At 39.6% G+C, this 23,993-nt stretch overlaps 1 protein-coding gene across 1 annotated transcript in view; it reads right to left on the reverse strand.

The window, feature by feature from the left end:
* Window positions 1-21,828: 21,828 nt before the first annotated feature.
* The window catches only part of OTOG (otogelin), a 111,711-nt gene continuing 109,546 nt past the window's right edge, over window positions 21,829-23,993 (reverse strand). The window contains exon 57 of the mRNA XM_049820916.1: window positions 21,829-23,402. Within this exon, the coding sequence (XP_049676873.1) occupies window positions 23,202-23,402 (201 nt within the window). The 3' untranslated portion in view covers window positions 21,829-23,201. The remainder of the gene's footprint in view (window positions 23,403-23,993) is intronic.

The following is a 23,993-nucleotide window of genomic DNA, read 5'->3' on the forward strand; positions in this document are numbered from 1 at the left end:
AAGATAACACAGACGTAAAACCAGTGCTCTTGTTCATAGGAAAAAGTAAATTAAACAGGAGCAAATTCCTTGGCATTTAGCAAACAATTACAAAATAAACAAACAGTATTACAAGTTTCATGTAAAATTAATTTCTTTTTTTCATCCCTGAGTTTCTGAAAAATTTAGTTTGGCACAAAGTTCGTAACATAGCCCTGGAGACCATGTGTTAGGTGACATATGGAAGGATAGCCAACTCAGACCCAGGGGATCTAACATAGCTCTAAGAGGTAAAAGTTTTTTAATTAAAAAAGTATTATCTCCACAGACTAGCTGCATGGGGAGTAAATCCTTTACCCAAGTCTAAGTTACTTAACTGGACACGCAGACACAAATAACAACAGACTTAAAACTATTCAACATCATTTTTTCCATTTTACTTTTTATACTTGAGACAACTAAGTAAAGGTTGTCCCTTTCCACAAAGTATTTTTTAAATTTCTGCCATTTACCAGTGAAAGTTCCAGTAAAGAACTCAAGGTGTGGATGGCTCGCTTTTTTTATATACCCATCAGGCAGACCATGAACTATCACATATTCAAGTTCTTCCTTGCATTCATGAGTTTGATATTTCCACTGTACAGCAAGTATCTGGAATGCCAGCTCTCACATAGCTGGAGGCATATAAAGGGAGCGATGATCAAATACGTGAATATAAAAAAATGTTTGAAGAGTTTGAATTTTAGTCTTGAACACAATAGGAGCCTGACACATGCATGTTGTGTACATCATATAACTTTCTGTGCATTACTTTTCACATCTTTCAATCATGCAGAACAAAATTCTGACAGGGACACATACATATGTATTCCAGCAGCTAAAGGGATATGGTGCCAATATGCCTCTGTGTGCTTTTTGGCAAGTGAAGAGTGCACTAGTATTTCTGCATAAATAGTCAAGGAAAGAAGGTACAGATTTTTAAAATTAATAAACTGATTTTAACAGGTGGAAAATGTTAACATTACGTTATGACATCTGTTGACAGATTAACCGTAAGTCCAAAGGGAACAGAGTTCAACAACATAGGCTTTCACTTACGCAGGAAGGTGTAAACAGTTACTTTCAACCTACATGAACATTTCTAAATGAGTGTTGAGCTACTTCACACCCCATTTGGGCATAGGAACAGTAATAACTTAATTCTACAACATAAAAATAAACACTTACTATTTCAGCAATTACCTGGAATACTATAGAAGAAAGAATTGCAGCTGATGTGAAGGCGTAGGAGATTATTACAGACTTTGGTTAAAAATATTGCAGGCAGGCAAGCCCAGCACCAATCCCAAGTCACCACTGTGTGGTAAAGGTGGGACAGCAAAGAGGTCTCGTGCCAGGTCCTGGCACAAGCTGCCAAGGACTCTGCTAAAGTTACCCTGTCCACAGACCACCCCCAGCGCCCTTTGGGCAGCCACAGACCCTGGACAATGATCATCTGCCACAGACCTTAAACTGGCCTTTGTAGGGGAGAAAAACATTGCGGCTCTCCAGGTACTGCAGCAGGTAAGAGGACCCGAGCTCCTGAGATTTCTTCTGGTGGCTGAAGTAAGAGAGGACTTGTTAACAAGGGATTAAGTATCACTGCTCAGGGAAAATACTGTGACACACGTGAGAAGTTTTAGGAGTATCCAGAAGGGCCAGCAGTGATTGTATTCACATAAAGCATTATTAGATGTTGCCTGATTTCAAGCTACGAACAAACCAAGAGCTGCCACGTAACTTCTGTGGTCATGCTGCCAGACCCAAGCGCAGGTAATAGCTAAACGTGACAGCATAAGCAGCATCCAGAAGAATAACCAAGAATAATTTCCAAGAAGCCAGTGAGTATACCACTTCTACAATTTCTGACATTTTTAACAAAAATAGAGATAAAGAACTCAATAACGAAGAAAAAACTATTACTTCTCAGTATTTGCTAACACACAGTATTACAATAGTCATCCATCCTTATTTAAACATGGAATAAGAGGGTACTTACATCTCAAATTAACATCACTGACTTGCAATATCAGCTTAATTTTACTTATACATGTGCATCTTATTCCCAATAGTAAGCGAAGCTAGGCATATACAGAGGAAAAAAACTCACGCAGAACTTAAACCCCATACCCCAAATCTAGAGCACAGATAAAGGCAAGAACATCAGTACAGCATTGCCTGATCCAAAAAGCATCAACTGACCTGAAATAATGAAAAAGCCAAAAGGCATTACATGATTTCCTCCCCCACCCCCCCATTTGTTACACAAGCTTATCAGGGATGGAGAGAGGGAAAGGAGTAGCTTTACCAAGTACAGTGCACCTCTAGTTATTCCTCTAACTTGTGTGTTATAAAGAATTAGATTTGTTCCTCAATTGATGTTAATCCTTATAATATTGACTATCACGTATTAATTAAAAATTAAGAAAGGATATTAAATATTAGTTAAGTGTTAATTTTCCAACATTAAAATATTTATTATCCTTAATTTATTTTACCCAAAATAATAAAATCCAGAGAGCCTCACTTTGGCAGTATATCATACTTTGGAATAATTTAATTAATCTGGTCTTAGTAAAACTTGGAATTAAAGTACAGCTGTTGAGCCATAACAATTCTTGAATCCCTGGTATCATGCTGAAATTTTTTCCTTTCTCGCGTTACTGCAAGATGGTCTGATATTTGGAAAAGTTTAGAAAAATAGCATTGCAGTAAATTAGTATTTGTCAAAAGTCTCATTGCTCTTTAAAGTATTGATAATTGGGACTGAAATATGCTGCCTTCCCTGGTCACACCCTTCAGTGATTGAAGCAGTCCCTGATTTGCATGCCTTCTCTTTTAGTGAAAGCCCAGATGGCAATTACTAGTGCAAAAATAAGCGTTGAAGGGGCATTTCAGTCAACAGTCTGAGGTTGTTTTTCCCTCCTATTCAACATACCCAATATCCATCTTTTTGTTGCTGTTTGCTTGTGGCTGATGAAGTTTGACCCCACCAATAACAATCCACACTGGAAGCTAAAAATCACCCAACACACATTCCACCACCACCCACCTTCTCTTGACACATTAATTCTCTCTGCACAACCCCTGCATTACAACTGCAGGCAGAAATGCATTTCCTTTAGAGCAGCTTTGAAACAGCCTTCACAGTTTATCTTTATGCTTAATTCCCCGCAGCTGTCGGGGATGGTGGCAGGCACCGGCCGCACGCGGGACCCCACTGCAGTGCCCCAGAGCCGCAGAAGCATTTTGTCATTTCTGCCTTTCTCCCCCTAATCCCCTTTGCTGGCCGCAATCCGACCAACGCCTCATGAAAAAACAGATGGCAGTAACCGATACTGTCCGTAATTGTGGCCAGTTAATAGCAGAGGATAAGAGTGAGATAAGGACCAAGCTCTGGTGGCCAGCTGCTGCCGAGTTAACCCTTCCCAGCATCACCTCAGTGGGGCTCAGCTGCCTGCAAAATCCCAAGGATGAATTATGGTTGTTTCCAGCTCCCCCTCTCTGCTTTTTTTCATTTCATTCATTTCAGGGCTTTTGTGCCTATCAGGATAATGAATTTGAAGCCTGATTCTTCCCTTCCACCTTCCAGTCAAGGACCTCAAGAGCCCTTGCCATTACTGAATTTCTCAGTGGAGCAGGTAACCCTTACTCCATTTTGAAGAGGGGTCAAAGAGGAGGAGAGAAGCTAAGTGACTTCTCTAAAAGCTCAGGACCAGATTTATGCTGGTATATACCCAGCATAACCCAGTTTAAACAAAGGAGTTGTTCTGTGTCTCAATCAAATTCAGCCCTCTAAGTAAACATAAACAGAAATTCCTTATCCCAAGCTATGAATGCCAGACTGGAAAAAAACCAAACCAAACTGAAAAATAAACTTCAAAACAAAGCTAAGATACATGAACAACAACCATTTAATGCAAAAGCAAGCTCTAGCTCAAATTAAGTGATTGAGATATTGCAGCTTTATTTTCTAGTCATGTATTCCCACTCAATTAAAAAACAAAACAAAACAAACAAACCAGAAAACACAAAAACCATACATCACTTCATGAGGTACTCGTCATGCACTGCTCGTGTTGTCAGCTTCCCTCTTCAGGAAAAATACCCCAACTATTGCTAAAATTTATTCCAAAACCCTTCATCTTGTCTACCTCCTATTCAAACTCATAGGTAGCAGCAAGAAGTCACAGTGGGATTGCGCGGTGTGGGTCAAGTGCAGGACAATGTAGAGAGCGCGCACTACTGTAAAAAGCATCAACTACAATGTTATCCACCATGTAACTAATATTCTACCAAACATTTTCCTCCACCTTATGGAAAAACCTCTGAATCTATTTTAGAGACTTTGGCCTCTCCTGCCTAATAGACAATTCCTTGAGGGTTTCTCTCCATTGTGTCTGCTTGGGAGGCAGAAATGTGATTTGTGCTAATGTAGACTTCTGTATGACATTTGGGCATTCTGTGCAAAGAGAGTCAAACAGATTCAAACTCTATCCTGCAAGACAAGTGGAACTGCAGAAATCTAAACCATTACATTTAGGGCAACACATAACACAAATACAGAAGCAGTTTTGCATTTCTTAAGAGGTGTTCAAAAAACGCAGCAGACTTGGGTAACTCAATTGTTTAGTTTGTCAATTAGTAAGGAATTGAAGGTGTGGTTGCATATACTATTTCCCCCTCAACCCTCTTCAAGCCACTCAGACTTCTGTAAAACACAGCTTTTTCCTACAGCTCACACCAGAAGTGAGTTTGGCCTCTAGCTGTTAATGATATTCTTTTCTATTTTTAATTTTACTTCTTTTTGGATAAAAGATATCTGTTTCAGGGAATTGGATTTTTCTTCTATTGACTAGTTAGATTTTTGTTAATAATTTTATTGAGAATCAGTTCCCAGATCGTAATTTTTAAACTTGCCACTTGCATTGTGGTGGGTCTGTGCACCCATACAACAGAAAAAGTATCTCCTTAAAACTACTGAGCTAAATTCTGCAGTGCCCTAAAAGTATTTCTTGGGTAAAACATCCTGGTGACTATGGCTTGAACCACATGGAGCATATGAAGATTTCACCCAAGTACAGACTTGGGTGGGATTAAGCCAAGTATGAGCCACACCAGCAATGGGAGTGCAATTGTCACTTGATGCTGTATAGTGCGGGGATTGTAATGATTATACATTTTCTAATCCTGCTTCCTTCTGGTGAAACAATAGATTTACTATGACTTTATAGCCACCGTATGCCAATCAGTTGGGTTTCCATCACCAGCATTCCTCCCTCACCACTGACACGTTGCTTCCACTTGGCCATAAGCCGCACACTAAACCCTTTCGTGCCATGGAGTTTGATTCAGGCAGGAGGAACAGCCCAGCTCACGTGCCCTTCTTGCAAGTGCAGAAGGCTGTGGTTGAACATCTTGTTTTTTCATTTGCTACAGACATTTGTTCTTGCAGCTGACCATGTGCAGGAGAATTTGCTCATGTTCCAGAAAAGGACAGCTGCACCACAAATTACCTTAAACCTCCTTGCTCCAGGGATTATCTGGGTACAGTGAAGTGTGTGTATCCTAGGGCAGGGGTCTTTTCTTACTGCAAACAGAGTTATTAACCTCTTATTTACTAGAAGTGTTTATAAACTCAGTAATGGAGACTGTTTTGATATCACTAGGCACTTCTTTCTGGTAATAATTTTTTTGGATGGTCCATCAGTCTACACTCACAGGCTGGTTTCCTTGACTACTGCTTTTATACTTTTCCCTCATGAATTATGTCTGCTACTAGCTACCTGTACTTATGGGACAACATACACCTCTTGGGGCTGTGGGCACACGAAACTGGGGACTCTAGCCCCTCTTTGTCACATTCTCCTTTTGGGATTCTGCTACAGTAACTTGTCAGAGGTCTTCCACCACCCTTATTGAACGATCTCTCTAGTAATTATGCCAAGCATCAGCCTTGGCTCTCAGTGTACTTAATCCTGGCATTTATAAGAGGAACTACAGGAGCAGAATGAGCATCATTAAAACCAAAGGCAATCCAAATAAACATTTCCAACTCTAAAATTGTAAGCATCACTTCAGCAACACAACTACAGAAATAAATCTAAATCCAGGTAGTGAACGCTGTCATCAGCTGACTGCTATTCAGCATCAGGTGAGGAACCAGTCAAGGGACAGGCAAAGACAAAGCCATTGATACAGGTCCAATGAGACTACTAGCTTTTCACAAATCTAAGTAATAATGAAGACATAACTATATGGACCTTCAAGACATAACAGCATTCTGTCTATTTAAAATTCATTCTTTTAGTCTTCTATTTTTCTCCTTTTATGTTTTCCATTAATGCAAACATTTTCAATATGAAGAGGCTTTTTACATGTGCTTCACATAAAAATGTTTAGCCTCCCTTTGCCCGAGATCAGTGTACCACCTCTTGACTCCTGCTCTAAAGCCAATACCTGCACTTTGACACTACAGCAAATTCTCTGCTACTGCAAATAGCCTCAGAGAAGCCCTATCCATTTCCAGCAGCAGAGGTCTTGGCTCACTCCCCTCGAAGTTCTTCTCTCTATTTAAAGCATCACAATAGATGAGAGGTTGACATATTTAACACACGAACACACTTGTTTTATGAAACATCTATGCAAGTAAAGAAGCTAAAACAAGAATGAAAAAATAGAAAGGGAGCTTAATGGGACCCCTCAGAGTTCTCTGTTTTAACATCAACAATGCAAACATTTGTGCAACTAAAAATGTGTGTTCAGTCTAACTTCAGGTAGGACTCAAATGGAAATTTCATGCATTCTTCAACTCTTCATTTGTAACTGGATGCCAGTTAAGAGGTTTGGAAACACATGTCAATCAAAAACCTGGACCATAAGAGATAACATGCCAATAAAAAAATACTAAAAAACACTGTGACCAATAACCGTTTCCTCAAAATCATTTTTAAGAATTACTTCTTTGTTAAGCCCAGCTGTCCTGCTGCCGCAGTGCTCCAGTAGACATGCCATCCAGCATGTTTAATAGGCCTGATGGCAGTATACTCTTGCCACTAGCAGTTAAATGGCTACCTTGTGGCTTCAGTGCACAGCTTTGGACTAGGCAAGGTGCAGCATTACCTTTCACTGCAGTTCCCAGGTACTAAACCAATCTGTATCAGGCAGGCAACCTGCCAAAATGGCAGAAGTCACCATCAACCCAGAGGCCCTGACTCATGTGGCAGTGCTGGATTGATGGCAATTCTCAAAATTTTTTAGAGTTTACCCCTGAGTTGATCCAAAATGAAGTCTTTCAAAATTGCTACAAACTGTAAAATTGAACAGAAGTTCATCTGAGGCATCCCTCTTAGTGTGGTATATTAATAAGTCAGATTTTTTTTAAGACAGCTAGGATCTCATGTGTAGATCCAACAAATACAGGATATATTTAGGGAGACATTTTTTACACGCAGAAAAAACACCAGCAATATCCTCAGCAAACTCAGCAATCAGATTCCAGATGTCAAGGCAAAAATTAATAACAGCTTGCTTTTTTTTTAAAAAAAAAAAAAAAAAAAAGACACTCAGGTTCTTACCAATGGAAAAAGCCCTCAAGTGATTTTCAACATTCTTAATCATAAGCTGCCCTGATAAAAGCACTATGACCCTCCATGTTCAATGGCATGATGTGGTTTGGCAATACATTGACTGTTATGTCTAGAGCCAAACACTTCCTAGATCCAGATAATCCTGTATTTAATTTTTAGGCCACCCTTCAGTTCACAATACTTGTACCAACAACTTTGAGCTATTTACATATATCTCATAGTTTCAAGATCTTATCTAATAGAAATAAGGATATCACTACATATATTAATTCATCAAAGCTTTTGCACGTACAAGCTGTAGCATCTTTCTAAGAAGTGTTTCCATTTGTTCCAAAACTTTCACTCTGATTCCCAGTAGCATTATCACTGTGATGCTTTTATCTGGGATGTATATTGTATTACACTTCTAGAAGTAAGTCAAGGGTTAGATATTGCTGGGAAAACTATGCAACACAAATTCCTGAAGTGTACTGGCAGCCCACAGCCACATCAAGACCAGTCTAAAAATAAGTCAATTTGCTCTGGTCCAGAAAGCAAAGTACCAACACCAGCTCCTTGAAACAATCTTCCTTCCACTGTTACCAAACAAGCCAGAATCATTACCCAGCAAAGAAAGAAATCCTGGAAAGAAGAACAAACCACCGCTCTTTGTTATAGTGGTAAGTTATGAGCTTCAAGGAATATTTGAAAATAAAATGTCAGTGATGCCTCTGAAATCAGATTCTCAACCTGTTTTCATTTCATCACAGTCCTCCCTCTCAGCATCTGAGGGCTGTCTGTAGGCTATATACGTCTCAGTCTTAAGAGATCACAAAAACCAATCTGGCAACCAAAGAGAAAATAGACCAGATATTTTTTGTTGTTTTGTTTTTTTAAAGAGACCAAGAAATGAACACATTTGTACTAGTATTCTTCACATACTCATATGAGCTAGAGAAAAATCTCCAACTTTTCTCATCACTGCTTTCCGCTACAGCATTTAGAGAAGTCCAAGACACTGGGAGCTTCCAGCCCTGCTAGCATTTCTTTGTAACAGTTTCTTTTACTGGAAAGTATGGAACACCAGAATCTTCTGACCTGGTGCACCCATACCCACCACCCTTGCCAAAACTGCCAACTCCTTTCTTCTACCAGCAGAGGAGGACACATCTACAAGGAAATGAAGCTGTATCCTGTTCTGGCTTTTACCTTTTTAAGCCTTTTTCTCCTCAGTGAAGTTTCAGTGATCTAACATGGATCAGCCATTGTTTGTCCACCAAAAAAAGTCTAATCCTTACTGATTTAGTACAAACCAGCATCTGGGGATAAGGAGGAGAGTACCTGCAAGATGGCAATCCTTTCCTGGTGGGTCAGGAGATTAGGAAAAAAGAAAAGTAGTATCTTATGCTAGAATGGATACATTTGAAATGGAATCAATAGGGACACCCAAACAAAGTCTGTGTTGTACCATAGGTTTTCAGACTAAGTTTTACCAAATACTACACTTCTAAAAAGACATGGTTCTACTAGTGCTAGAAATATTCATTGATCAGTCCACAGTTTTCCACAAGCCTGTGTGCTAGAAAAAACATGCATCTGAGGAAACAAGAGCATATAATCCTGTCAGCTGGAACACGTGAAAGCATACTCTCAGTTTACCCTATCCTTCTGCACAAGAAAGGGCCACCCAAACAGTTGGCACAGACTCCCCTGTCCAGATATCTCTGTTTCCTTATGGGGTCCCAAAAGAAGGGAGAGGGCCAGAGTGCCCTCCTGCAGGATGGGAAAAAAGGCTGTATTTTGGCAGGGAACACAGCATTTCCTCCACCTGAGCCAGAAAGGGACACAAGAGCTCAGTGGCTGTGGGGAAATCACTGCGCCTGAATGAGACTGGAAACCTATAATGGGAAGGGTTTGGCTTCCTCAGAAAGTCTTGTGGGGTGAGGAAGAGGGAGAAGATGGAGATTAAATTTTTTTTTTTTTTTTTTTTCCTTTCCTAGAGACTTTGGAGGTAAGAAGAAAACAGAGTTGTTCAATTTGGATGCCAAAAAGCCTGAAGTTCATGCTTCAGGTGCATTTATTTCATTAATAGGCAGTTTCATATTTAAGGAGAAGCAGCTATAGGACATATGACTTTTATTCCCAGGAAGGAGCCACACAGCATCAGGATGTTTATAACCTGCACAGACAGCTCTGGTGGAAAGCAGTGTTAGAGGCTCTTCACATGTGCACCCACAGGGAGCAGAGCCCCCACAGTGTCCTCCACACTCCAGCTGGGGAAGCCAAAGGCAGAATTCACCCTTCTGATTTCCCCATGGTTATAGCAACAGCATGATGCAGCAGAGAAGGTGGCACTTACCACTTCCAGAAAAGCCATTTGAAGACAGCCTGAAGCATACCCTGAAGCCCATTTCGAAACATTCACCTTTTGAGATGCAGTCACACCACTGCTATGAACATCAGTCAGGACCCTCTTAATCACAGGACCTTTGTGCAAAGCATGTGAGATGCTGCCAGGCTGTTCAATGACAACAGGGCATCCCAAACTTTCACAGCACATCCAGTACATTTCAACAGGACAGATCAACTGGGGCTTCTTTTACACAGCTCTCAGAGTCAAAAAAAATCAAAGCCCACACTTCCATAGTGTTAATTATATTGTTTTATGTTAAAACAATAAAATATGCCCCACTTGCTTTTTACATCCTTTCAGTCTTACTTAACATGCATTAGTTAAGGAAAGAAGATAGCATTACTGAACTGAGCAACTGCAGTTTTTACAAATATAAGGAACAAAACCATGCCAACTTGGATGCTTTTTCACCTACAGATATCAAAGAAAGTGTTGGAGTTTTATTCTAAAACATCCTTATTTTTTGTGCGGCAAACATAAAATTACAGTCAAGCATCAGGAAAGGTGCGCAGAGTAGACCATGGTTTTCCTGGCATCTCGTGTCAAGCTCCACATTGTCCAGTGACTGACCCACCACAAAGCATTTAAAACCACAAAAAAATATTCCTATCTAAATAGCATCTCTCAGCTTCTATCTCCTCGCCATCATTAGGTCTCAAAGATCCATTTTTAAGTGTTTAGACCCTCTGAAGAGAAAAAAAGAATAGGGCTGAAGGAGTTAAAGAGTTTATTGTGCTTTTACACATTTTAAGAGATCATCTTTCAACAATGGCAGTAAAATCAGCATGTAGCCTTAATTTTCTATGGTTGAACCTTGAACGTGAATCATTATATTACAATGTACTTATTGATTTCAACAGGAAGAGGATTAAGCCCAGAAAATCAGGTTAGGAACCTGAAACTGGACTGAGGAAAATGGAATTTTTCTGGTACTAAAACCCTCTTATGTTATGTAAAATACATTAGAATTTTAAATATGAGATTTGGCCATTTGGAAAATATTCCTAACATCTCAAAAATCAGCAGAGAAGTGACAAGGTCAGTGAACTGAAAATCTGATTAGTAACCAGTGCTTTGAATAAAAAACCCTACTACTACACATATTATACAGTAATATCTGATTTTACCCACTTTCACAAACAGACATATATAAAATGAAAGGTGGTTTAATGGAATATTCAACAGGTATAAAGACAAAACATCTGTGACCACTGAGTTTGTTGGCCACCAATACCATATTATCACATTTCCATTGTATGCATATATAATATACACACATAGAGTATACAGAGTATATATATACTTCAAGTACAACCAGAACATCAAATAAGTGAAACCATTTTCAGTTACCTGTTTATTGGAAGTACCAGGCTAACTTAGCCACAGGCGCTGGCACTTGCTCCTGCTGCTCCCTTCCACCACTACTTAACTTGCTGGAGAGCAAGTAACACATTTCAGCTGCACAGCCATTAACCCTCCATGCATTATTATTATTTTCTAGAGCTGGTAGCAGCAACCTACCCCCACCCCCAATAATTTACCCAGAACTCTTACTTGTAAAAATCCTAATTTTGGAAGTTTATGGTTTTGACAAGCAAATAATTTGGACGGAAGTTTTCTGTAATGGACATATTCCTCTCCAAGTTTGCTATGTGTGCTATTGAAGATCTCAGCTGGAACAGTTATTTGCTTGTCCCTATAACTAAAAGATACGTATGTCTGTGGAATCATTTGACTGGGAGTTTCTAGTACTTACAGGCTTTGGAACAGAAACATGGCAAGGACCAGCCTCAGCACAAAGATAGTCCCTTTAGCCTGTAAAAATTCACCTAGTTTGCCCAGATATAGTTGTTTCCCCACAGCCCAGTTCAGGCAATACCAGCTCTGCCACACTCCACCATCCTGCACCTCAGACATGCCAGCTGGACCATGAAGAAAACAAACCACCTGAGAGGAAGAAGAGGGAAAGAGGCAGGTTTGGGGCAGACAGAAGCAGAGAAAGCTGGCAGTGACAAGGCAGGCTGCTCTGATTACTGGGGGCTTTTTCATTACCACAGCTTTCAGACAACCCACAAAAGAGATTAAATAAAAAATTAAAATAGAAAATATACCCCTTCTTTATATGTGTATGTGATGCCCCAACGTGGCACTCTGCCTTGTCTGTGCTTTTCTAACCTCTGCTGACAATGGCAGCGCAGACACCTGGGGACATGGCACATGGTTTATGCAAACCCACTGCTTGCAGCAAAAGAACTGGGAAGTGGCTTGAATACTGGCACAGGCTGGCACCCTGGAAGTCCCCAGACACCTTTTATTCAAACGATTTAGAAGAAATTTTGCCCAAATTCCACATCCAACAAACGTTTCTTAAAATGCTCTGTATAAGGATTTTCTTACACAGCAAATAGCCATATCTTATTTTAAAGAGTATGCTGCAAACATCTTCAACTACTTTGAACTTCAGATGACCTGTTAACAAAAACAGATTATGTAAGCAATGAGCACATCGCATATTTCAGCAAGTAAGAGCACAACTCATTGAAATTTCCAACTTATTACAAATACTTAAATCAGAATTAGCTGTGTCAGAGGAGACAAAAATTACTTCATTAAACTTTAGCAGGAGGCGAGGGATGCTGGTAACACGTGGGTGCAAATCACTCATGTGGTACTATCTCATTATTACTTCAAGCAGTTTTGGGCAAACATCAGACTGATAAAAATATTCTGGTCTGTGCAAGGTGGCTTGAACTAGAATATGGAAGTACTGGAAGTGACAAATCTTTCATCAAGCAAAAGAAACAAATGCAGCAAGGATGAGAAATTAATCCAAATTCACAGTCACAAGGCATCAATCTCTCTCTCTCTCCACCCCATCCCCTGCCCCCTCCGCAGCAGCCCCAGCTACCTGCACACTGGTGCTGTTTGCTGCTACCAGTGCTTTGATCTGCCCTCCATGGGTCCCAAGCTCATCTTCATCACAACCATGACTTGTGACCAGCTAACTGGCTCTCTACCAGTCCTCACACAATGGTAGAAACAACTCTATTCCACTCTAGTAGTGCTTCACTGAAGCTACAGATCAAGAGAAATAGATCTATGGGACACCTACTGCCTTAAAAAATAGCGGGGGTTGGTGCAAGCCCAGAGAAAGCGATACTACCAGAGCACTCCCAAGTCACAAGACAAAAGGAAGGCTTCTTGTTAAGCTGCAAATTGTCTCTCATAAAAAGACCAGATGGCACTAAGTTAGCACAGATGGCATGAAGTTGTTTAGGGTAAATTGCAGTCTAAGTTAAATCTGGACAAATACTTCAGTTCTGTTTTTAATCATTCCATTGTTAATGGAGTTAATTGCATGGTCACTTGGGAATAAGCCCTTTGCACTGAATTCAAAGGTTAAAAAATGGCCCTAGGGAAATAAGCAAGCACTTCCACTAGCCACTTCCACCAAGTAACTAAGTCTTCCCAAAGTTAAATTGACAATGTAACCAACAAAAATGCAATTTTAAATTTTTATTTTTTTTTTTTAATTTATTTTGGCTCTCCAAGTGTAACATGACACGTTTCCAAAGCTCTAAGGCACCATGTCTCTCTTGGGAGCTGACACAGGGTACTGCTGGAGGAACATTAGAGGAGGCAAGAGCTACGAGCACTCCAGCACCTCTGTGCTAGCTCCACCATGGCCAGAATGGAGCAGGGAAATGGATGTGGATCAGGAGTGTTGATACCCAACTTAGGACACCCGTTGTCAAAATGAAGCTTGTTGTAGAGAGCAGAATATTCAAGCTCCACAAAGGCATGGACAGGTTACACCCAGGGCATCTTGTCTTTGAGCACAACTAGCACGCACTACCTACTGGTGGCATGGCTTCCACTCAAGGTAAAAGAAGGCAATAATGGAGTTTGCCACCAATTATTCAGTCATGCATGAAGTGGAGCATCTGAAAAATGTTGCTGCATTCTGGAAACACACTGCTCTTATTTGATATTGCTGTATAAGCACCAAACTATTTTGTTTTAAAAGCCATGGTAAATTTATGAATGAAACTGTGCAAGAGGGATTTAATAAGAGATCCATAGCAAGTGTTCAGTGGTCTGGACGTTGCCTGCCACCAGGGTAGCATGAAATCATTTGATAATTAGACCATGGCCATGCAGGATTAACATACCATAAAAATATAGGGCTGCATTATTTTTATTTATATAACAGATGGATGTTTAAAAAGGTCGTGCATTTTTAATGAATGCAACGTCACGCCAGTGTTGACAGAAGATTTAGGAGTGCTACAATACGGCCAAATCTAAACCCCAAAAATGCTAACTTCCCTTCCCCCCTTCTCCTCCAGTCATGGAGCCAAGAATCAAATGTGCAATAGTGCTGTGAATTTCATTCCAGAGATCAGCTTAAGTACTGTATTTATAGGACAGTAGGTTATATTTTCTTTCATTTCATGCCTATTGTACATAATTACAAGACTCCCATTACTAGAGCTACCTGAAGGCCCCATACTCCTTCTTTAGCCCCACAACACATGGATAAGATAGAAGAGCAACTACTACTAAAAAAATATGGTAAACTGCTAAAACTGTATTTTTTAAGCAGAACAGTATTTGCAAAATTTTCCTTTAAGTACAGGTTTGCAGAGTATTTCTTCTTAAAAAAAATAATACAGGAGACAGACCTGGTAATGAAATACCAGTTCCTGATACTGTAACATCACAGAAATTGCATCCTTGCATTAACTGTGATCTACAACTCTTTATTTTTGTGGGCAGCCCAAAGCTTCACAGCCAAGCTGTAACAGGTAACAAACTTTGTGGCCCTGTGCAGCTGCTATGTCTCCATCACTGCCTTCAGACAAGGCAAAACTGCAGCCCTGAGAGACCATTGGACACATCCACGTCTGAAATAATTCACAGAGCCAGAAACCTTAATCAAAACTCTCACAGGCATTTGCTAGGGAAAACAGCAGCAGTCTTCAGCCCCTGACTTTTTGGCTTGCTCTGACCCTATTCTGGCATCACCAGCAAAATGCACAGGCAGTGCAGTCTGGAGACATGTGGCAAACCTACATTGATACTACACCAAGGGCTGCACTCAAGCCCATTGCTATCAGCATAACCACAGAATACATCATTTTAACTCCATTATCAAGAGAGGGGTTTTTTTCCCCCTCCCCTCTAATACTGAAACTCACAATAGGCCCTTTAGGTACTGATTCCCACTTTCCCCTGAATAAAAACTTCATGAGAATTGGGCTTGCCAGTCCAATTTGAAGAGATAAAATTCTAAAAGTTTTCCTCAAAAATCTCATTCCTCATGTCCTTTCTCCCCCTCTTCCAGAGGGGAAGAGAAAAGGATGAGGGACAGGATCGAAAATGCTGATATTCCAATGAAATACTTGAAAATAAGAAGGTTGCCAGAAAACCACTTTTAACATTTTAGGGATTTTAACTAAAAGTGAGGGGTTTTTTCCACTTAAAGTTATACTAAGCAGATACGATAAGCATTTATTTATTTTTTTAAGCCAGCCCTTTTGTCAGGCCCCAGTTTTCTTCTAAAAAGTTTTCATCTGGAGAACTTGGAGTTCCAGGAAAATACATAAGCAGGAGTGCAGTATGAACTCATCCTCCATTCTCCACAAGGTTGGTCCTGCCCCAGGTGGTACTACTGAAATCCTGTCAGACCACCAGTGGAAAAATGCTTTTAAACAACCGCTATTTTAAACAATAACACTGGGAGAGGCCAAGGGGATTTCCAGGTGTGGAGCCTGAAAAAATAGAGGTGAGGGGAAGCCATTTACCAAACTGAGCATAAACACCGCATCAGCAAAATCTGCTTCCAGTGCGCTCTAGCTGCCTACATACAACATGGCCTTAAAGAGGGTTATGGTGAACCCACACGTAACAATAAATGCTACCAATAGCCAGGACCTATTCCTCTCCCATAAACCAAAAACCACCTAACTGTGAAGCCATGTGTTTCCTCACAGCATCCAATTAGCCTGTACAATTAATTGCAAGCAAATAATCATTGAAAGTTTTTTTTATGATTCATAAGAGATGGGGGACTTTGCTATTAGTGTTGGACAGCCTATCAGTATATTTGCCTAAAAATGCCAGTTTTGCACCCAAAATTCTAAATCACCTGGTTTTTTTCCAAAAACACTAATCTAAAACTTCCCCCTTCTTGCAGTTTCCTCAGAAGCAAGAGGTTGGAAAGGGAATGCTGGGCTATACAACGTACAATTCCAATACAAAATGATCTTCATGTGCTACTGTGTTATCTAGTATCTAATCGCTCCAGCAATACTTAACAAGAACACTTTGCTTTAGTGATTAGTTGTCATACAGCTAACTTTTGCCACTTGTGGAAATAGCTTTGCTTGGGCAGGGTGGGGTTCTTTGAGGACCAAAAAAAAAAAAAAAAAAAAAAAAAAAAAAGGAAATATAGCAGCTATCTTCTACAGATAGGAAATGGAGAACCACATTATTAGTGACGCTCGTGTTTTATAATCAAAGGACACTACCCTGCATACAGCCAGGTTAGAGATCAGGCCTATCAGGCACCTTGATGCCCTCGTCTCAGAAGGTCCTTCTCTGCTTTTCCCCCTATTTAGTAAAATAAAACATCAATATGGAGCTTAACATGGAATATGGTCCAGAAAAGACAGTTGGGGGATTAAGAACAGGCATGCTCTCAACATTAGGCAATACTCCAGCTATTCCGCCTTTGATATTTCATGCTTAAGATCAGACTTCTGCATAATTAATCAAAAAGAAATTTTATTAAAGTGATCTGCTATATTTTTTTTTCTTTCCAACCTTCTACTACACAAGGCACATATTGGACAAATCTCACATACTCAATTCATGAACTAATATCAGTCTTGAGAAAAACCAAACACCAAATCTGATGTTCCTTTCAAGTATATTAACTGAGGTCAGAATCTGCTCCCAGGCAATTGTATTAAAAAAATCAAACAGTTGGGAAAGGCCTGTGTGTTCAAAAGCCTCTCTGCTGCCTTGAACTCAACTCCAGGCACTCTAAGGAGCTAAAGCACAAAGATATTTCATAGGTGGGTTTCATAACATTCTGAAGAATTGCATTACCTTAAAGATCTTGGAAGCCAAAAGCTTAGAAAGCAAGATCACAAATCACCTGTAAGACTCGAGCCAACACTTACACAATAAAAGGTCTATAAAGTAGAAGTACTTCAAAATTCACTCACCTTATAGATCTTTTCCCACTAATATAACACCTTGTCATGGCAATAAATGCATTGTATCTTCCCAAATTCAGTTGCGCTTTTCTATCTTGAAGATTTGCCTGATGACAACATCTTTCTTCAGCTCTAGAGATACAGGGATAGTTTAGCTATCATACAAAATGAGTATACTTTAAGACATACAGGAAAAACTGTACAAGACATTACATTCAGCTTCATGCAAATCAAACATTACCATTAATCACCTCATATGAGGAGGTCGGATAAGATGCTATATACACTATCAGAGTAGCTGACTTTTGAGCCTGTTGACATATCTTTAACCATTAAGGGTGAATTTCATTCCAACTAATTTTAGCAACCTAAAAACGAGGTGCCTAACCACATCTTGCTATCCAGGTTCTCTCTACAGTGAAAAGGAAAGATGATACATCTGGAGGATGATTCATCACATCTATCTTAGACACTTATTTTAGGATGGGATGAGTCACTCTCTGGATGCACCTCTCTTCGGTGATGGATGGAGCCTGGACACCCGAGTTAATTCAGATATCTATGTTTTAAACGGCTAAAGTGAGTTGACATCATCAAAGCCTTGGTCAAAAGTCCATACAGAAAGCAGACCTGAGGGGATGGCAGTCTGTCAGGTGCTATTTCTAAAGAGGTTATATGTCTTCATCAAACTGAGAGGGGATTTTTCCAAAAAATCACCATCTGCATAGCAGCTGTTACTCCATTTTAATTATTCATGGCTAGCCAGTTGTACTGGGGAGAAAGATGATGGTGTGGGCAGAGATAAGAATGAGGACAACATTTTTTTAATTATTTTGGTCTGACTTCATGGACTGCATACTTGAGAGGCCATCTGAGGAGATTCAAGTTATTTAACTTGTGACTAATAGTTTGCATTAAGCTGCAGACCAACAGATGACAATATTTCAGATTAATTTACCAAACCACCAAGCAGCACTATCACTAATTAGAGGAAGAATTATTTGAGAGGCTGTTATCCCGAGACCAGATCATGTACTAATAACCAGACAGTGAGAGTTTTGATAGCGCAATTGATATTACTATATTTCTTTTTAAAGACCTTTCTTAATGGCCAATACCCATCACACTGAGGGCTTCCGCTGCCAAATCATTTCTGTTTTCCTGTGAATCATGGCTGGCTAAGCTTGCTTGAGGTAACGCAAGTAAAGTGTTTTTTTAAAGGATTTAACAATGAGCAATCAGCACCATAACAAACAAGCAATGTTTCCATACTCAAATTGCTAAATATTTTATTCAACGCTGGAAAACAATCTAGCATTAGAAAGATTTTAAAATCCTAGTTTTAACAAGATACAAGCCTACGATGTTTCTGTACCTACATTAAGAATCACTTTTGTGTAGAAACTCCACATATGCAAACAAATGCAAGGAGAACGTGACCTTTGGGAGTGGAATAAAGTTTCAGGACTTGTGAAGAGGCCTTGAAACAGGCCTCAGTTTCAAGAAGGTCAGGGTTTTACTCCCACAGCATTTTCATTCACATTAAACAAAAAAAAGTTATTTACTGTGATGTTTGACATCAAGGAGAAAACTATTCCTGCCCACTTTTATCATATACCTATTCCCCCTGACTCCCCAAATTACTCAGTCTCTCTACCTTCTGAAGAAAATTTTTCAAATTTGGTTTCTTTTATTCAGGATAAACAACTTTACAACACACTCAGCCCTGCACAGCAGCAGTCACAAGATGTCTGCCAGAAGAGCACCAACAGAATTTGTTTAGAGGAATCACATAAGCACAATTTTTGAGTTTGATCTCAATTAATCATCCTCTAGAAGTCCATTTCTACAGATAGCCTTGAAGGCAATAAAACCCAAGAAAACTAGAGAATATTAGGTGTGTTTTCCCCTAGTGATCACCACAGTTTCAGATTTACAGAAGTGAGGCAGGTCTGCTCTCCACCCAAGAGCCACCTCTCCCAGCAGAGCCTGAAAAGCTCATTCAACATGGTTGTACGAGCACCAAGTGTTCCACCACCACCAGTATTTTTATTTATTTCTTTGCTGCTTTCACAACCCAGAAACCAGCTTTTACAGAGTAAAAGATGACCTTTACAAATCTCTCACAGCCACACTGAGATAGGCACAAGGGAAAGACTAAAGACCTCTGCCAGAGCCTGTAAGGCCACACACCTCCTGCCCCTCATTTTACAGCCCACAGACCCCATATCAACTGGCCGGCTGTTCCTCTGTTCTAAAATAAGGAACTAGTTCAGGAAAACAGCACTCACCACACACACTGTCCACCCCTCCATGCTGCTTCTAGGCCCAGACACCCAACCCAATCCAGCACCACCACTTCTACCTTCATTGCCCCACAGAAACAGGCTTCAGCTGGTGCAAATTGGCTTTTTAGCTGGAGGGAGGGGAGGAGGCCTCTCCTTAACCCCTTCAGGCTTCCCCTCTGAGAGGCAGCAGGAGCACAGGTGTTTTCTCTGATCTATCCCTATGCTTGTGTAGGAGCAAAGTCTCCCTGCTCCGGCCTTCGTGCTGGTTGCTGCTCCAGCAGTCACCCAGCTGAGGTGGCTCTCCAAAAGACTACCCAGAAGCTGCTAGATAGGCAGCTTTTTTGTTCTCTTCGGCTTCTAAAACCAGGTTTTTCTTTCTTTTTTCTTTCTTTTTTTCTTTTTTTCCCTAGGAAGCACTGTTCTTCCACAAAATACTGCAAGAAATCTTCACTGAACGATCCAGTCATGGTTTTGTCTCTGAACCATGAACAGTGCGCTGCTGCAACAGGAGCAACCATAACAACAGAGCGTGTCATGGCAGCAATGCTTTTAGAAAGCTAGTTCCCCTCCAGTGACTTGTTTTATGTGCTGAATGCAGGATTTAACTTTTGCCACTATGAGAACTTACATAAAAGCTCTGGTATTTCATTAGCTCCAAGTGCACATATGCCTTTATGGGTAATAAAGACACAAACAAGGTTGCAGTAGTAAATTCATGTATTATAAAAAGCATAGCCTCAGTGCTGTATACCCTTTGCATTAGACCTATATAATCAAGCAAAAGACAATGTCCTAGTAAGGAAGTAAAGCTGTATTGACTCAGATATTTTTACAGTCCAAGTGTCTCCTGCATGGGAGGGTCAGATGAAACCCGCAGCTCATTGAGGTCCCTTTGGTTTCCAAAGACGTGGAAGTACAAATATGGCAAAATCTTTATCCAGCTGAGCTGCTTTATGCAAACACAGTGCAAGGTAAATACATTGTAAAGGCCCAGGTTGCTTTGACCTAACCACAGGCAGACAGGCTAAGCATCCATGAAGGAATTTAACACAGAGGCAGAGATAAAAATAGCTTCCCCTGTCAAGCCATAGGCAGTTTGGATCTTTCCCCTTGACTCTCTCAGCATAAGCCTCATGTTTACAAAATCAGAAGTAGGGACTAAACATGATGTTTATTATTTTACTCCTGAAGTAGAGGCAGCAGCAGTGTTTAATTATGGTTACTGGATTCACTACAGTCTGCTTTCTACTCTTACTGCCAGTACTAACTTTGCTCTTCAACCAAGAGCTGAAAGTTTGGATCTCGAATGGTTTTCAGAGTAACTGCCTTGTGCTGCTGGCAGCAACGAGGGCTTTGCCATTAGCTCAAGTGGCAAGAGGAGGGATCACACCACAGCCGATGGAAACATGGTGGCTGGCCTAATTCCTGCTCTAATCCTGTCCCTCATGTTGGTAGCTGGCGTTTCACAGCAAATGCATCTTGCTTGAGAGCAAAAGAAACACCTCTTATTAATTCCTACCCTCTAGGATAGCATCTGCCAGCTGGTACTCAGGGAGGCTTAACTTCACCTTTGCAAATGCCAAAGCTTGAATTTTAGGCACTTGGGTTCAAGTACTTATGTCTGCTTAATGTCTTGTAAACACCTTTTTTTTCTGCTTTCTGTTTTCCAAAGGATGCACTCCTCCAAGATTCTGTGCTTTCTCATGATTTAGAAGATGTCTTTGAACAAGGAACATGTCTTACTAAATGGGTAGGGACTGCACATATCACAGTTAGATCTTAATGACTTTTCTGGCCCTAAGTACTGAAGGGTAATCATCACTGTACAACAACTGTGTTATAACAAAATGTCTACACTTAATCAAAACACAGTCTACTCATTGCAGTCAGTCCTGAGGGCCAGTTTAGGAAAAAGCTGTGAAAAGGAAATGTGCAGAAATTTACCCTTCTTTTTTCCTGTTTTTCCAGAACAGCCTATCTGACAGTGTCAGAAATTTGTTGTTATACTTTGATGAGCAATAGTTTTCCAATTTTTGTTTTGAATAAAATGACATCATTGAATTTTGCATTTCTAAGGATGAAAGTAAACTCTGATAGAATCAAAAAGATGCAGATTTTCAAAAACCCATATGTAGGTCTTCCTTGATTTAGTATTAGATCATTAGTATTAGTGATAGCAGCAAACACTAAAATTAACCATGTCCACTGCTGAAAAACAAATTAGTAAACACCGTGTGTTGAATCTCAACAGTAAGCTGCTTTAACAATGACAGCACAATTATTTGTAACAAAATTCCTGTTGTTTATTAGATATTGTAAGAATGAAATGTACAGTATACAAAATTAATATAAAAAATGTTCACGACTGATTTTAACAACACATTTTTCTTTGGATTAACTGCAGACAAGCAGCTTTTTAAGAAGCTATGCTGAAATCTATTTCCTCTTATAGGATCTCAAGCGTATCACTATCTGCTATCTATAATTTTAATCTACAAAATGAAAGCTACCGAATGTTTGCTGAATCTTGGTGGCATTTGTTGGAAAACAATAGAACAGCCACATTATCTTAGAGGAGAAAAAAATTAATTCATTACAACAAAATGTTAACTGTTCAAGTTCATAAGCAAAACTCCTTTTGAAATTTCAAACCTTAAACTGGTACATTTTCAATATCAAACACTTCCCATAAGAAGTTACATTCTACTACACTGATGACAAAGATTTTCAACTTTGTTTTTCCTTTAGACAGATACATAATCCTGGTTTTCTTTTGCCTAATGAATTTTCAGATCTTTAAAATTAGTGTTAAACAAAATTCATTCTCCTAAAGAAACAGCTGAAGTATGGTGCATTTCATAAGCTGAATGTTTTAATTTAAGGTGTATCTATATAAAGAAATGTAAAATGGTTTTCATTTGTTAAATCTGTGTATTTTCAGTTTATGTCATATTGTTTAGCAGAAAGATGAAGGAACTACTAATGACTAATCTAGATAGCCTAAAAACAGTCTATCTGTTCCATACATTACATGTTTGCCATAATGCTTATCACTACAATATAAAATACACTAGAAAAACTGAAATTATTACCAGGGAATATTACATACAGTTATAAGTATTGACAATTTTTCCCTGATTAAAAAAAACCAAAACCCACCTTTAATTGAATTTTTCACACATGCTCTACTTTGCAATAGGAATATGATTTAAACTGAAAATTCTTCTCATGTTGTCCAAAAAATTTTTCTTAATAGACACTGAATGTATTTGCACAATTGCAATGCATTCAAAATAGCAAACTGCTGCCAGATAAGCCGATCAATTATTTAAAACAGGAATGAGTGCCTGGTAAAGAGTGGGCCAGCCTTCCAGAACAAAATAGATGGTGTTCTTTCTCTTGAGGGGTCTCTAATGTAAATCACTTCACCTTTTAAGTTGGCACATATCACAAGAACTCTTAAAACAATCCCTGTGAATGAACATGAAGACAAATCACAATACAAATGATGCAAAGTCATTCTTCAGATATTTAGAAGAGTCCAAAACCATTTTTGTTCTTTTTTCTTTTAGCATTAAACTGGTAAAATGCAGTGGATTGGGTACTGTATTTTTAATAGATAAACTATTCAAATTATCTTATGCTGGGAACAGCTGGGCTTGCCATTTTCTTTCCTTTTATGCTCTTTTTAAGACCATTGGCAAGAACAATCTGTAGGCTCTTGGATTGAATAGCTGACCCAGGTTGAATTACTGGTGCAATACAATTGCACAGTTCGTCTCTGTAGTCTGAGCTCCCTGCAGCATTTGCAGAATCTTGCATATGTGTTGATGTTGTAGTTGTAAATGCTTGCAGATGGGCACTTTCCATCACATGAAACAATGTTCACCTGGTAACAAACATGAAGAATAATCAGCAAATTGAAGCAGCTAGGAAGTAAAGTTAGGAGTTCCAAGGAGAATCATTACTAATGATACCAAAGCTGTAATAAAGACTGTAACAGAAACAGTCAAATAAACCGGGAATTTTTTCAAGTTTTATAGTCAGGATTTGCATTTCTGTTCAATGAGACACTGAAACTAAATTTTCTGGCTGATCAACAGTTTACTCTACAAAACGTACTCTCAGAGTCATTTTAGAGGTTACAGCTGTTTCCCTATACTCTTTTATTACAGCTTTTCCAGGCGCTCTTACACATCTCACACAAGACGTCTGTCTACACCCTTGCTGCTGCTCACACTGCCTTACTGTCCAACAGAACATGGCTGGTGTCCTCCTACAGTAAATCCTTCGGCAGACACACAGATAGTGCCTCATTCTTCCTACACATTTTACAGTATGCTCACACTGCCATCTAAAAAAACCCTTCAGGATCCAAGATTCCTTCCTTCATAAAGCTGGCATTTACTTTCCCTAGACAGAGAGAAAATTAAACACATATGCAGCTGTTTTAACTGTAGTATATCACAGGCAAGATACT

Source organism: Accipiter gentilis, chromosome 17 (assembly GCF_929443795.1).
Source record: "Accipiter gentilis chromosome 17, bAccGen1.1, whole genome shotgun sequence".
Classification (NCBI taxonomy): Eukaryota; Metazoa; Chordata; class Aves; order Accipitriformes; family Accipitridae; genus Astur; species Astur gentilis.